General features: G+C 41.3%; 1 protein-coding gene across 1 annotated transcript; it reads right to left on the bottom strand.

Moving 5' to 3' along the window:
* Nucleotides 1-15,669: 15,669 nt before the first annotated feature.
* LOC117318918 (piggyBac transposable element-derived protein 4-like) lies at nt 15,670-16,086 on the bottom strand (the record flags this gene model as incomplete). The annotated part of the gene is made up of 1 exon (XM_033873853.1): nt 15,670-16,086. A coding segment is annotated over exon 1 (417 nt), but the record flags the coding sequence as incomplete, so codon positions are not given.
* Between the last annotated feature and the right edge of the window lie 609 nt (nt 16,087-16,695).

Raw genomic sequence — 16,695 nt, 5'->3', positions numbered from 1 at the left:
ACAGATAGATATGAACTTTCAATGTCTTTATATGAGAGGCAATTTTTAAAGTTCAATTTGATGTTATTTCTATATAACAAGGATTTGATCAGAACTTAGTCATCAAAAGATTACATGGCAATGGTGTTGTTACCAGTAGTTAAATAATGTCATTTTTGTTTTGATTAAGAAATATGCTGTTTTAGTTAAAATTGACCAGCCGCCATTATGTGTTATTACATAAGTATGGTCCATTGAGATTGACTATTAATCATCACATGCAATGAATGAGTCAACAATTTAGGAACTGAATGTGGAAGAACATCTCTGCTCGCAACGATCACAAGGGCATTATATATAGGTGTTTCTGACTATGTTTTAATATAAGACATGACCTGTCCCTTTGCTACGACCGATGGGCTGCAACTGAACGCACGCTAACAATAACATGGTTCACACATGGTTACACGACCAAGCACTGCATGCACACAAAGTATAAAACAATGTAGTGTCAAACATCTCGACCTCCAACCCACTTAAAAATTGTTGTAGGAATACATTTAATTAAAAACTAAGGTAGCAAAACGTCAAAGTTCCTCCCAAGTGTTTACAAATGCAACACTGATGCAGACGATATCCACTGTGGGGATGTCTTTCCGGTTTTATTTATATCGGCCAATCAAAATGACAGGATCGATAGCCCTGACCTGTCGTTGTATTTTCGAAGCGAAGCCTAGCGGAGAGTAGAAAAACTACGGCAGGTAATCCAGTCTAGCAGACGAGCAGCAGACGACAACAAAAAAATTTGGAAGTCCTCTTTATTTTCTGTGCTATATTTGGTAAACTTGTATGCAACTCGAACGGACCGGAGCTGCACTCGTAAAACACCGGAAATATTTTCGTTGAAAATTATACCGTTACGTTTTGAATATAAAAAATTAAGAAATTGTTCGAGATAAATTTTATTAACAAATTCTAACTAGTGTGAAGTCAAACATTTGCATATTTTTAAAATGTTGATATTTTGTTATCTCCCGAGAATGTGACTTTGAAAACAGTCTTGCGCAACACTGGATCTTGTCGTGACTTCCTGTTTCCGGTTACTGAGAAAGTTTTTGAACTCTAAGTATATTGGGGGAAAAGGGGGGGTTTCCGAGACATCTCTACCATTAAGTTCGCTACGCGATGCGCTCTCTATTAAAACAAACATTAATCACTGATTGTTTTCAACCAATGTAACGTACACATAATGTCATATTTCCAGTGTTGAATTAAATTATGTTATTCAATTCAAAGTTTGTATATGCACGAATAATGCACAATGACATCTTCTTTGTAATATATCTTTAATTATTATTAGCTCACCTGGACCGAAGGTCCGGTGAGCTTATGCCATGGTGCAGCGTCCGGCGTCCGGCGTCCGTCGTCTGGCGTCTGGCGTCCGTCGTCCGTCCGTCAATATTTGCTTCAAATCGCTACTAGTCAAAAAGTTCTTATTGGATTTGAACCTAATTTAGTCAGAAACATCCTTTGGGGAAGGGGAACAGATTTTGCATAAATGGTGACTCTGACCCCCAAGGGGCCAAAGGGGCGGGGCCTAATGGGGAAATAGAGGTAATTCCTTCAAATCGCTACTTGTCATAAAGTTTTGAATGGATTTGAACCCAATTTGGTCAGAAACATCCTTTGGGGAAGGGAAACAGATTTTGCATAAATGGTGACTCTGACCCCCAAGGGGCCAAAGGGGCGGGGCCTAATGGGAAAATAGAGGTAATTCCTTCAAATCGCTACTAGTCATAAAGTTATGAATGGATTTGAACCGAATTTGGTCAGAAACATCCTTTGGGGAAGGGGAACAGTTTTTGCATAAATGGTTACTCTGACCCCAAGGGGCCAAAGGGACGGGGCACAATAGGGGAAATTGAGGCAATTCCTTTAAATCGCTACTTTTCATAAAGTTATGAATGGATTTGAACCCAATTTGGTCAGAAACATCCTTTGGGGATGGGAAATAGATTTTGCATAAATGGTGACTCTGACCCCCATGGGGCCAAAGGGGCGTGGCCTAATGGGGAAATAGAGGTAATTCCTTCAAATCGCTACTAGTCATAAAGTTTTGAATGAATTTGAACCCAATTTAGTCAGAAGCATTCTTTGGGGAAGGTGAACGGATTTTGCATAAATGGTGACTTTGACACCCAATGGCAGGGGTGGACATTAACGCTTGTCCGATTGTCCGGTACCAGACAAAATTGATGTCGGACAAGTGAAATCATTAAAGTACTTGTCTGATGGGACAAGTAACAAATCTGTTATTGTGTTTTATTTATGTTATATTCTGAAGTCAAAACTGATTCAATACTCACTGTAAAATGAGTAAAAACTCCTTTAAATTGTGTTAACCATCGAACGGAAGTGAGTTGCATGCTTATTAAAGCTTCATTCGGAACTACATAGAAATGATGGCAGACTTCTGAGGGCTCTCGAAAACATGTAATCGGTATCACTAGTATGTTTGAAACGCATGCGAATGCTGTACATGTGAGAGCATTGATACTACGACAGATACCGTCTGCTGGAATCGTAATAAAAATGAATCAGTTTTGATATAATTAAGGAGGATACAGATGAAGCAGACTACCGTGCCCTAGAAAACGGTGACATGTTTTAATGTTTTTACAGTAGTAAGTTTGTTTATAGTTTAGTCGAACAGTTCTTCATGAAAGTTAATTATTTTAAAGTACTTCATTCATCTGCTTTTAGGTAAAAAAGGATGGTTTAGTAAAACTTAAATAACTTGTAATAATACTTTCTTGCTGTTTTATTGTTGTTAGTAATTATTATGAGTCGAAATTATGGCTTGCAGTGCTTACCTCTACTTTATAATAAATCATCTCGCTGTTTACACATAACAGATGGAAAGTAGAAACACATGTAGGACAAGTGATTATTTCATTCGGACAAGTGAATTTATCTTATCACTTGTCCGAAGTGCAGAAAAAAGTTAATGTCGACCCCTGAATGGGCCAAAGGGGCGGGGCCCCATATGAGAAATAGAGGTAATTCCTTTAAATCACTACTAGTCATAAAGTTATGAATGCATTTGAACCCAATTTAGTAAGAAACATCCTTTGGGGATGGGGAACAGATTTTGCATAAATGGTGACTCTGACCCCCGAGGGTCAAAAGGGAGGGGGCCCCATATGAGAAATAGAGGTAATTCCTTTAAATCACTACTAGTCATCAAGTTATAAATGCATGTTGTAAACTCAGAGAGTCTGGACTTCATTATTTCTTTAAAGCAGTTGGGATCCACACGCTATAACCATATATAGCATTGTTTGAGGTTAACAAAGGAATTGAACATGAACATTATTTTGACATTTGGTCAAATCCAACCAGGTGAGCGATACAGGCCCCATGGGCCTCTTGTTTTTTATCCTCAGCGAAATGCGTTTGCGGGGGATATTAAATTGGGCTCCGTGCGTCAGAGATTTTTTTCCGGGCTATAACTCCATAACCGTTCAATGCAGATCCTTGAAACTTTCTGTATATATCAGACTAGCTAGTGCCCTAGTTGTGCCTTTTGCTATTGCAGACCTTCCATTTTCGGTATTTTTTCTGTCACCATGGAAATTTAATCAAAAATACTAAATTACTGTTTCCTTTTGTTTCCGGGCTATAACTCAGAAAACTGTTCATCGCAGCTCCTTGAACGTTTCTGTATATATCAGACTAGTGCCCTAGTTGTGCCTTTTGCTATTGCAGACCTTCCATTTTCGGTATTTTTTCTGTCACCATGGAAACTTGATCAAAAATACCAAATTACTGTTTCCTTTTGTTTCCAGGCTATAACTCCAAAACTGTTCATCTCAGCTCCTTGAAACTTTCTGAATATATTAGACTAGTTGTGCCTTTTGCTTTTGCGGATCTTTCATTTTCGGTATTTTTTTTGTCACCATGAAAACTTAATCAAAAATACCAAATTACTGTTTCCTTAATAACTATTACTTTGAGCTTGAAATATACATGTATTTGGGTTTTCATACCAACTGCAGGGCGTGGGGGATTATAAATGCCAAGCTTCGTGGCTCCTTGTTTTTTTTGCATTCCAGGACGATATCAAGTAGAATCTCTACAATCCGGGGTCTCAGGTTTGCCCCTGGGGAGGGGGTAAACTTTACTATAGTTTATATTGGGAAATCACATTTTTGACTATTATTTGTTGGATTTGTATTGAAATTCATTCTAACCTGGTTAACATAATCAGCTTTGGAAGACAGTTTGATGGTATGCACATGTTGGCCCTGACTGAACCCAAGGGGCTGAGGGGCGGGGCTAAAAAGGGTCAAATTGACTGAAATTTTAAAAATCTTCTTCTCAATGCCCATATAACATAAAATCAAATACTTTTTCTAGATGGAAGGGTCTTATTGTGCTTTACTTAAGTTGTGAACTTCATGACCCTGGGGTCTCACGTTTGCCCCTTGGGTCAAATTAGATTAACAGAAATATTTGAAATCTCAGGTGACCGTTAAGGCTGATGGGCCTCTTGTTATTTCAAATGTTGTTTTCAACTTAATCAGTAACATAGAATACTGTATATTTGATGAAAATTTTATTTTTCAATGTCTGAAATATATATACAGGCCTCAGACCACAATTATACTTCCGGGTCATTGTAAACGAATGTAGTATATATGGAAATTTCGGGACTGTTGCTAAATATTTTTTCCTGACTAAACTGTTCAAGATATGGGCATAATTGTGGTTTAGATTTTTAGTGCAATATTTATTCTAGTGATAGAATTTTGTTTTGACACCATTTCCCTGTTTGTTTGTTTTGGCAGGACACAGGGAGTTATACTAGGCTTTAGGAGTAATATTTTGTGAGTTTTGCCATAATATAGTGGGGTACACTTAAATATAAATATCTTTCTTAAATGCTGGTCATGAGGGTACTTTCCAGCTCACTGTAGGTTCAGCTTGAATAGTTCTATAACATGATATGAAAACCAGATTTTTTGCAAAATTCTGAGATATTTCAATTTTGATTTTTCTTTAGAAGAATAAAGAGGGAAATTAATTGTGGTCTGAGGTCTACATAACAAACTGATTGTATTATCTCTAATTGGAGAGTTCCATCAAAGGGACATAATCATGATACACAATATCATCTCCCACCCTTAAAGGAAAATAAAGATAAATTTAAGCAAAATTTCAAAGTTTTAAACTTAAATCTGTAACTTATAGGAACTCAATTTAGACTAAAATTATCCAGAATAATGAATTAAACTTCAAAAATAACAGTCACATAATCACAATCAGTTCTCTTAACCAGTTCTGGTTACACGATTACCTAAGAAATGAGATATTATATCTCTTCTATGAGTCTACCTGGTTTCTTGATTGTTCTACTCGATTTTTTTAGAACTCTTTCAAATTCACCATTCGCAGGGCCGACATCCTCGGATTTGCTATCAAAGTTTGTACATCAACCGATCTGATTGTTATCAACAATGTTGACAAATGTACCACTTCGTGATCCATACCCTTCAGGATATCCATGCAATTTCTTGGATAAGTGTTTAGGTATCTGAGGGGCGGTGATAATGTTTGTATTCTGAAGGAGGTTGATAATGTTTGTCTGTATCCGGAGGGGCAGTGATAATGTTTGTGTATCCTGAGGGGCAGTGATAATGTTTGTGTATCCTGAGGGGCAGTGATAATGTTTGTGTATCCTGAGGGGCGGTGATAATGTTTGCATATCCTGAGGGGCGGTGATAATGTTTGTGTATCCTGAGGGGCAGTGATAATGTTTGTCAATATTCTGAGGGGTGCTGATAATGATTGTCGAAATATTCTGAGGGGCGGTGATAATGTTTGTGTATCCTGAGGGGCAGTGATAATGTTTGTCAATATTCTGAGGGGCAGTGAAAATGTTTGTCTGTATCCTGAGGGGTGGTGATAATGTTTGTCTGTATCCTGGGGGTGGTGATAATGTTTGTCAATATTCTGAGGGGCAGTGATAATGTTTGTGTATCCTGAGGGGCAGTGATTATGTTTGTGTATATCCTGAAGGGTGGTGATAATGTTTGTCTGTATCCTGAGGGGCGGTGATATTTTGTTTGTCTGTATCCTGAAGGGTGGTGATAATGTTTGTCTGTATCCTGAGGGGCGGTGATAATGTTTGTCTGTATCCTGAGGGACAGTGATAATGTTTGTCTGTATCCCGAGGGGTGGTGATAATGTTTGCGTGTATCCTGAGGAGTGGTGATAATGTTTGTCTGTATCCTGAAGGACAGTGATAATGTTTGTCTGTATCCTGAGGGGCGGTGATAATGTTTGTGTATCCTGAGGGGTGGTGATAATGTTTGACTATATCCTAAGGGGTGGTGATAATGGGGGGGGGGGCAGTGGTAAAGTTTGTGTATCCTGAGGGGTGGTGATAATGTTTGCGTGTATCCTGAGGAGTGGTGATAATGTTTGTCTGTATCCTGAGGGGCGGTGATAATGTTTGTCTGTATTCTGAGGGGTGGTGATAATGTTTGTGTATCCTGAGGGGTGGTGATAATGTTTGACTATATCCTAAGGGGTGGTGATAATGGGGGGGGGGCAGTGATAATGTTTGTGTATCCTGAGGGGTGGTGATAATGTTTGTCTGTATCCTGAGGGGCGGTGATAATGTTTGTCTGTATCCTGAGGGGCGGTGATAATGTTTGTGTATCCCGAGGGGTGGTGATAATGTTTGTCTGTATCCTGAGGGGCGGTGATAATGTTTGTCTGTATCCTGAGGGGTGGTGATAATGTTTGTGTATCCCGAGGGGTGGTGATAATGTTTGTCTGTATCCTGGGGGGCAGTGATAATGTTTGTCTATATCCTGAAGGACAGTGATAATGATTGTCTGTATCCTGAGGGGTGGTGATAATGTTGTCTGTATTCTGAGGGGCGGTGATAATGTTTGTGTATCCCGAGGGGGTGGTGATAATGTTTGTCTGTATCCTGGGGGGCGGTGATAATGTTTGTCTATATCCTGAAGGACAGTGATAATGTTTGTCTGTATCCTGAGGGGTGGGGATAATGTTTGCGTGTATCCTGAGGAGTGGTGATAATGTTTGTCTGTATCCTGAGGAGTGGTGATAATGTTTGTCTGTATCCTGAGGGGCGGTGATAATGTTTGTCTGTATTCTGAGGGGTGGTGATAATGTTTGTGTATCCTGAGGGGTGGTGATAATGTTTGACTATATCCTGAGGGGTGGTGATAATGGGGGGGGGCAGTGATAATGTTTGTGTATCCTGAGGGGTGGTGATAATGTTTGTCTGTATCCTGAGGGGCGGTGATAATGTTTGTCTGTATCCTGAGGGGCGGTGATAATGTTTGTGTATCCCGAGGGGTGGTGATAATGTTTGTCTGTATCCTGAGGGGCGGTGATAATGTTTGTCTGTATCCTGAGGGGTGGTGATAATGTTTGTGTATCCCGAGGGGTGGTGATAATGTTTGTCTGTATCCTGGGGGGCAGTGATAATGTTTGTCTATATCCTGAAGGACAGTGATAATGATTGTCTGTATCCTGAGGGGTGGTGATAATGTTTGTCTGTATTCTGAGGGGCGGTGATAATGTTTGTGTATCCCGAGGGGTGGTGATAATGTTTGTCTGTATCCTGGGGGGCGGTGATAATGTTTGTCTATATCCTGAAGGACAGTGATAATGTTTGTCTGTATCCTGAGGGGTGGGGATAATGTTTGCGTGTATCCTGAGGAGTGGTGATAATGTTTGTCTGTATCCTGAGGAGTGGTGATAATGTTTGTCTGTATCCTGAGGGGCGGTGATAATGTTTGTCTGTATTCTGAGGGGTGGTGATAATGTTTGTGTATCCTGAGGGGTGGTGATAATGTTTGACTATATCCTGAGGGGTGGTGATAATGGGGGGGGGGGGGGGCAGTGATAATGTTTGTGTATCCTGAGGGGTGGTGATAATGTTTGTCTGTATCCTGAGGGGCAGTGATAATGTTTGTCTGTATCCTGAGGGGCGGTGATAATGTTTGTGTATCCCGAGGGGTGGTGATAATGTTTGTCTGTATCCTGAGGGGCGGTGATAATGTTTGTCTGTATCCTGAGGGGTGGTGATAATGTTTGTGTATCCCGAGGGGTGGTGATAATGTTTGTCTGTATCCTGGGGGGCAGTGATAATGTTTGTCTATATCCTGAAGGACAGTGATAATGTTTGTGTGTATCCTGAGGGGTGGTGATAATGTTTGTCTGTATTCTGAGGGGCGGTGATAATGTTTGTGTATCCCGAGGGGGGGTGATAATGTTTGTCTGTATCCTGGGGGGCGGTGATAATGTTTGTCTATATCCTGAAGGACAGTGATAATGTTTGTCTGTATCCTGAGGGGTGGGGATAATGTTTGCGTGTATCCTGAGGAGTGGTGATAATGTTTGTCTGTATCCTGAAGGACAGTGATAATGTTTGTCTGTATCCTGAGGGGCGGTGATAATGTTTGCGTGTATCCTGAGGGGTGGTGATAATGTTTGTGTGTATTCTGAGGGGTGGTGATAATGTTTGTCAATATTCTGAGGGGCAGTGATAATGTTTGTGTATCCTGAGGGGCAGTGATTATGTTTGTGTATATCCTGAAGGGTGGTGATAATGTTTGTCTGTATCCTGAGGGGCGGTGATATTTTGTTTGTCTGTATCCTGAAGGGTGGTGATAATGTTTGTCTGTATCCTGAGGGGCGGTGATAATGTTTGTCTGTATCCTGAGGGACAGTGATAATGTTTGTCTGTATCCCGAGGGGTGGTGATAATGTTTGTGTATCCTGAGGGGCAGTGATTATGTTTGTGTATATCCTGAAGGGTGGTGATAATGTTTGTGTGTATCCTGAGGGGTGGTGATAATGTTTGTCTGTATTCTGAAGGGCAGTGATAATGTTTGTCTGTATCCTCGGGGGGGGGGGGGGGGGGGGGGGGGGGCGGGGCAGTGGTAAAGTTTGTGTATCCTGAGGGGTGGTGATAATGTTTGCGTGTATCCTGAGGAGTGGTGATAATGTTTGTCTGTATCCTGAGGGGTGGTGATAATGTTTGTCTGTATTCTGAGGGGTGGTGATAATGTTTGTGTATCCTGAGGGGTGGTGATAATGTTTGACTATATCCTGAGGGGTGGTGATAATGGGGGGGGGGGGGGGGGGGGGGGGCAGTGATAATGTTTGTGTATCCTGAGGGGTGGTGATAATGTTTGTCTGTATCCTGAGGGGCGGTGATAATGTTTGTCTGTATTCTGAGGGGTGGTGATAATGTTTGTGTATCCTGAAGGGTGGTGATAATGTTTGTCTGTATCCTGAGGGGCGGTGATAATGTTTGTCTGTATCCTGAGGGGCGGTGATAATGTTTGTGTATCCCGAGGGGTGGTGATAATGTTTGTCTGTATCCTGGGGGGCAGTGATAATGTTTGTCTATATCCTGAAGGACAGTGATAATGATTGTCTGTATCCTGAGGGGTGGTGATAATGTTTGTCTGTATTCTGAGGGGCGGTGATAATGTTTGTGTATCCCGAGGGGTGGTGATAATGTTTGTCTGTATCCTGGGGGGCGGTGATAATGTTTGTCTATATCCTGAAGGACAGTGATAATGTTTGTCTGTATCCTGAGGGGTGGGGATAATGTTTGTCTGTATCCTGAGGGGTGGTGATAATGTTTGCGTGTATCCTGAGGAGTGGTGATAATGTTTGTCTGTATCCTGAGGGGCGGTGATAATGTTTGTCTGTATTCTGAGGGGTGGTGATAATGTTTGTGTATCCTGAGGGGTGGTGATAATGTTTGTCTGTATCCTGAGGGGCGGTGATAATGTTTGTCTGTATCCTGAGGGGCGGTGATAATGTTTGTGTATCCCGAGGGGTGGTGATAATGTTTGTCTGTATCCTGGGGGGCAGTGATAATGTTTGTCTATATCCTGAAGGACAGTGATAATGATTGTCTGTATCCTGAGGGGTGGTGATAATGTTTGTCTGTATTCTGAGGGGCGGTGATAATGTTTGTGTATCCCGAGGGGTGGTGATAATGTTTGTCTGTATCCTGGGGGGCGGTGATAATGTTTGTCTATATCCTGAAGGACAGTGATAATGTTTGTCTGTATCCTGAGGGGTGGGGTAATGTTTGCGTGTATCCTGAGGAGTGGTGATAATGTTTGTCTGTATCCTGAGGGGTGGTGATAATGTTTGTGTGTATTCTGAGGGGTGGTGATAATGTTTGTCAATATTCTGAGGGGCAGTGATAATGTTTGTGTATCCTGAGGGGCAGTGATTATGTTTGTGTATATCCTGAAGGGTGGTGATAATGTTTGTCTGTATCCTGAGGGGCAGTGATAATGTTTGTCTGTATCCTGAGGGGCGGTGATAATGATTGTCCATATTCTGAGGGATGGTGATAATGTTTGTCGATATTTTAAGGGGCAGTGATACTGTTTGTCAATATTCTGAGGGGCGGTGATAATGTTTGTCGATATTCTGAGGGGCGGTGGTACTGTTTGTCGATATTCTGAGGGGCGGTGATAATGTTTGTCGATATTCTGAGGGGCGGTGATAATGTTTGTCCATATTCTGAGGGGCAGTGATAATGTTTGTCCATATTCTGAGGGGCGGTGATAATGTTTGTCCCTATTCTGAGGGGCAGTGATAATGTTTGTCCATATTCTGAGGGGCGGTGGTACTGTTTGCCTATATTATGATGGGCGGTGATAATGTTTGTCCATATTGTGATGGGTGGTGATAATATTTGTCCATATTCTGGAAATAAATGTGATTAAATGGTAATTGCTATAGAAATGAAAGGAGAAGCAAAAAGTCGGTTGTAGAAATTCTGAAGATGGAGTAATTTCACATTTAAATGTGTACAAAAATAACTGGTAAATTTTGTCTGACAGGTAACTGCTCCTTGAGACGACCTTGTCAGTGGAGTAGTCAAACTTCTCTGGGGAATTCATAAAGATACAAGTCGAAGAGCATTGTCGGACACTGGTGAGAAGTGCCTAGATGTCTTCACAGATAGAGAGGAGCCACAGCATGTATACCTAACTCAGAGACCAGGTTTGGGATCTGATACAACACCAGGTAATCATCTTATGTTGTCAGCCTTTGTTACAATGTTATGATGTACTTCATCACCAGTTTATTAGCTCACATGGTCCGAAGGACCAAGGTGAGCTTATGCCATACGGTGGCGTCCATCATCCGCCTGTCCGTCCGTCCATCCGTCAACAATTGACTTACTTGACTTCATGTTCATAATCGCCAATCGGAATTTGAACATATTGGGTAAGGGACTCAAAATTGTACAAATGATGGGGCTGACTCCCAGGGGGCCTCTGGGGCGGGGCCAAAAGGGGTCAATTTGCTTATATTGATATAAATGACTTCTTCTCTGAAACCGAGGAATGTGGGGACCTAACCCCCTGGGGCCAGATGGGCAGGATCAAAAGGGGTTAATTTTTCTATTGATATAAACGACTTCTGAAACCAATCAGTTGATATTGGTCATTTTTGCCCGGTAGCATCACTGTGAAATGGGGATTCAAAATTGTACAAATAGTTGGACTGACCACCCCGGGGACTGAGGGGCAGGGCCAAAAGTTTTCAATATGACTAGATTGATATAAGCCACTTCTCTGAAACGGAGAAATGAATATTGCTTATATTTGCTTGGTAGCATCACTGTTGGGTGCAGATTCAAAATTGTACAAATGATGGGGCTGACTCCCCGAGGCCTGAGGGGAAATGCCAAAAGAGGTCCATTTGGCAGTATTGATATTTAAAATGACTTTTTCTCTTGTACTAAGCAATGCATGACATTGATATTTCCGTGGTAACATCCCTATGTGGCTGGGATTCAAATTTATACAAATGATAGGGCTGACCCTTCAAGTGGCCTGAGTGGTTGGGCAAAAGGGAGCAATTTGGCTGTATTGCTAAAAACGACCTCATGTAATTTAGAAACTGTTCAGATCCCCATCCCATGACCATGTATAGCATTGTTAGCCATTAAGTGATAAACACAACCACATTGTTAAAAAAGTGTCCAGGGGTCTCTCCCCACCCCTAGGGACTCTGTTTCTTTGTTATATGTTTAAAACTGTTGAGATCCCCATCCCATAACCATACATAACATTGTTGGCCATCAAGTGATAAACACAACCACATTGTTAAAAAGTGGCACTGGGGTCTTTCCCCACCTCTAGGGACTTAGTTCTTTTGTAATATCTTTGAAACCATTGAGATCCCCACCCTATAACCATATAAACACAATCATGTTGTAAAAATTGGCCCTGGGGTCATTCCTTACCCCTAGGGACTTTAATTCTTTGTTATATCTTTGAAACCGTTGAGATTCATACCTCATAAACATAATAGCATTGTTAGACATCAACAAATAAAGCTGTTAGCAAATTGAACATGAACATTACTTTGTAGTTTGATCAAATCAACCAAATGAGCGATACAGGTGATTTAGGCCTCTTGTAATGTCTGTCGTGTACTCGTGTTATTGCTGAAGGCGGGGCCATGCTAGGCTTCTTTATTTTGTTGTGAGATTCAGGTATTTATAGATTTCGTCCTGGTTTACAGAAGTGTCTCGCAAAACAGTCTAATAATATGTTTGTTTCACAATCAGACAGTAATCAAGGTGTTCATGTGATTAGAGTATTGAGAAATTAACACTTTCGTCACTGAATAAATTGCATGATGGGTATTCATGCCCTTAGAAAATATGCACGCGACCTTTCCTGGCCTGAATTAATTTACGATTATTGATGGTACAATTTGACATTATTTTTAAAAGCACGTTTTTGACAGAAATGCATTGCAGAATTGAGGATACAGACGCATATCAGTAAATATGATTATCGAGGATATATTACCGATCTAAAATGTGAACAAAATGCGGTCATGAAAGAAAAATATGTCTGTGACTTGCCTGTCTTGCGTATAATTCAAGCGGAGAACACGAGACCAAATCTGGGAATGTGTACTTTCGTTTTGAAACAAGTAATCCATTATACTTAAAGAGATTGACACATTTAGCGATTGAAATGTGTATTTGGAAACCATACTGAACTGCTTGAACAGTAGGCGGTAGCCATGCATTACTAACGGCAAATTCTCGATTTTGGTTGTTAGCCGCCATTTTGACGCGCGCAGTTCCAACTTCAAGAAGGATAACTCTCACCGCAAAGAGAATTTAGGAAGCAAAACACTGTTTGAAACAACTATGACAATATTCAAAATAAACGGGGGGAAAAGGAAAGAAAATAACACAATGAACAACACAGTGACTTTAGTGCTAAATGCTTGCACCATGGGAGGGTAGTCACATGCAAGCATGAAAGGCCAGCCTTTTTTTTTTTTTGTTTTTGTTTTTTTAGCTCACCTGGACCGAAGGTCTGGTGAGCTTATGCCATGGTGCAGCGTCCGTCGTCCGTCGTCCGTCGTCCGGTGTCCGTCGTCCGTCGTCCGTCGTCCGTCCGTCAACATTTGCTTCAAATCGCTACTAGTCATCAAGTTCTTATTGGATTTTGACCAAATTTGGTCAGAAACATCCTTGGCAGAAGGGGATCAGATTTTGCATAAATGGTGACTCTGACCCCCAAGGGGCCTGAGGGGCGGGGCCCAATAGGGGAAATTGAGGCAATTCCTTTAAATCGCTACTAGTCATAAAGTTATGAATGGATTTGAACCCGATTTGGTCAGAAACATTCTTTGGGGGAGGGGAACAGATTTTGCATAAATGGTGACTCTGACCCCCAAGGGGCCAAAGGGGCGGGGCCTAATGGGGAAATAGAGGTAATTCCTTCAAATCGCTACTAGTCATAAAGTTATGAATGGATTTGAACCCAATTTGGTCAGAAACATCCTTCGGGGAAGGGGATCAGATTTTGCATAAATGGTGACTCTGACCCCCAAGGGGCCTGAGGGGCAGGGCCCAATAGGGGAAATTAAGGCAATTCCTTTAAATCGCTACTAGTCATAAAGTTATGAATGGATTTGAACCCAATTTGGTCAGAAACATCCTTTGGGGAAGGGGAACAGATTTTGCATAAATGGTGACTCTGACCCCCAAGGGGCCAAAGGGGCGGGGCCTAATGGGGAAATAGAGGTAATTCCTTCAAATCGCTACTTGTCATAAAGTTATGAATGGATTTGAACCCAATTTGGTCAGAAACATCCTTTAGGGAAGGGGATCAGATTTTGCATAAATGGTGACTCTGACCCCCAAGGGGCCTGAGGGGCAGGGCCCAATAGGGGAAATTGAGGCAATTCCTTTAAATCGCTACTTGTCATAAAGTTATGAATGGATTTGAACCCAATTTGGTCAGAAACATCCTTTGGGGAAGGGGAACAGATTTTGCATAAATGGTGACTCTGACCCCCAAGGGGCCTGAGGGGCGGGGCCCAATAGGGGAAATTAAGGCAATTCCTTTAAATCGCTACTAGTCATAAAGTTATGAATGGATTTGAACCCAATTTGGTCAGAAACATCCTTTGGGGAAGGGGAACAGATTTTGCATAAATGGTTACTCTGACCCCCAAGGGGCCAAAAGGGCGGGGCCCATTAGGGGAAATAGAGGTAATTCCTTCAAATCGCTACTAGTCCTAAAGTTATGAATGGATTTGAACCCAATTTGGTCAGAAACATCCTTCAGGGAAGGGGAACAGATTTTGCATAAATGGTGACTCTGGCCCCCAAGGGGCCAAAGGGGCGGGGCCTAATGGGGAAATAGAGGTAATTCCTTCAAATCGCTACTAGTCATAAAGTTATGAATGGATTTGAACCCAATTTGGTCAGAAACATTCTTGGGGGAAGGGGAACAGATTTTGCATAAATGGTGACTCTGAACCCCAAGGGGCCTGAGGGGCGGGGCCCAATAGGGGAAATTGAGGCAATTCCTTTAAATCGCTACTTGTCATAAAGTTATGAATGGATTTGAACCCAATTTGGTCAGAAACATCCTTTGGGGATGGGGAATAGATTTTGCATAAATGGTGACTCTGACCCCCAAGGGGCCAAAGGGGCGGGGCCCCATATGGGAAATAGAGGTAATTCCTTTAAATCACTACTAGTCATAAAGTTATAAATGCATGTTGTAAACTCAGAGAGTCTGGACTTCATTATTTCTTTAAAGCAGTTGGGATCCCCACGCTATAACCATAAATAGCATTGTTTGAGGTTAACAAACAAAAGGAATTGAACATGAACATTATTTTGACATTTGGTCAAATCCAACCAGGTGAGCGATACAGGCCCCATGGGCCTCTTGTTTAAAAATATTTTGATACTATGTTGCAGAAACTTTTTTTTTTTTTTCATAATGAGGTTAATTTTTATATTCCTTGTTGGCAACTCAGCAGCTCAAGGAAAATGTGCTGTCAGAAATATAAAATGTTCCACAAAATGATTTTCATAATTACATTTGTGATATTCTTTTGGCAACTAAGTGACCCACGCGACTTAGCACCGCCAGAAATATCAAATGTTCCACAAGACAGTTTTCAGGGCTATCATTCCTAAAAATATTTCGCTTGTGAATGGTACACAGAGAAGCATGTGGGGAGGCAAAGATGTTTTCTGCAGTCTGTGCAACCAAATTTTGTTTGACTAGCCTTATCCTGCTGTCCACTCTTGCAACGCATATAACAAACATGACACCATGACCGAGATGGTAGTGTCCCAGGTAGATGGCGCTGTGTAAGGCGATCAGCCAAGGGCAGCAGAGATGGTCTTCCTTTCCTGGCACCAGAGGTGAATCCACCCACCAGTCCCTTTATGATGCTTTGGGTGAACTGCAGGAATGAGAGCTGCTGCTTTCCTTGTCCGGGAAGGTGGTGAGGACTTTGAAGAAACAGCTGATAAGCATTCAGCTTCATTATCTCCAGCAGACGAAAGAACACCTTCACTGTCCATTTCCTTGTTTTGTGGTTAAATGAATAATACTGAAGGTATTGATCCGCCTTGTCTACACCACCCATATGAGAAGTGTAGTCTGCAATCAGTTTTGGGCAAGGTACAAGGAACGCGCGAGCCAGTTCATTATTGAGAAAAATGGCAATATTTTGCATAATTTTATTATCAATTTGTTAAAATTTGGTCATAATATGTTTGATATGACCATATATAATCCAACTAAATACATAACAGATAAGTAAAAGGTCCGATCCTATACGTTATACCTCCGATTCTGCCCGATCCTGCAAATCGTCTTTTTAAGTACCGCGCGAGTCAGTTCATTATTGAGAAAAATGGCAATATTTTGCATTATTTTATTATCAATTTGTTAAAATTTGGTCATAATATGTTTGATATGACCATATATAATCCAACTAAATACATAACAGATAACTAAAAGGTCCGATCCTATACGTTATACCTCCGATTCTGCCCGATCCTGTAAATCGTCTTTTGTTTCGGTGTGCGCAGTACGTTTATGTGGAAAATAATCAATAATTCATATTATTTTGTTTAAATTATGCAATAATGTTTTTGAAATGCCAGTTTAAAACCAAAATAAATGCATTGGCATAGCATAAACGGTCCGATTCTACTCCGATCCTGCCCGATTCTGCCCGATCCTGCCCGATTCTGCCCGATCCTGCCCGATCCTGTAAATCGTCTAACCCAAATTAGATTACTCAGTCAGTCTGTTGTGATTGTTACAATCCGAATTATGC

The sequence above is a fragment of the Pecten maximus genome, unplaced genomic scaffold (genome assembly GCF_902652985.1).
Source record: "Pecten maximus unplaced genomic scaffold, xPecMax1.1, whole genome shotgun sequence".
Classification (NCBI taxonomy): domain Eukaryota; kingdom Metazoa; phylum Mollusca; class Bivalvia; order Pectinida; family Pectinidae; genus Pecten; species Pecten maximus.
The sequence above is the reverse complement of the archived record's forward strand: the minus strand, read 5'-3'. Positions and strand labels throughout refer to the sequence as shown.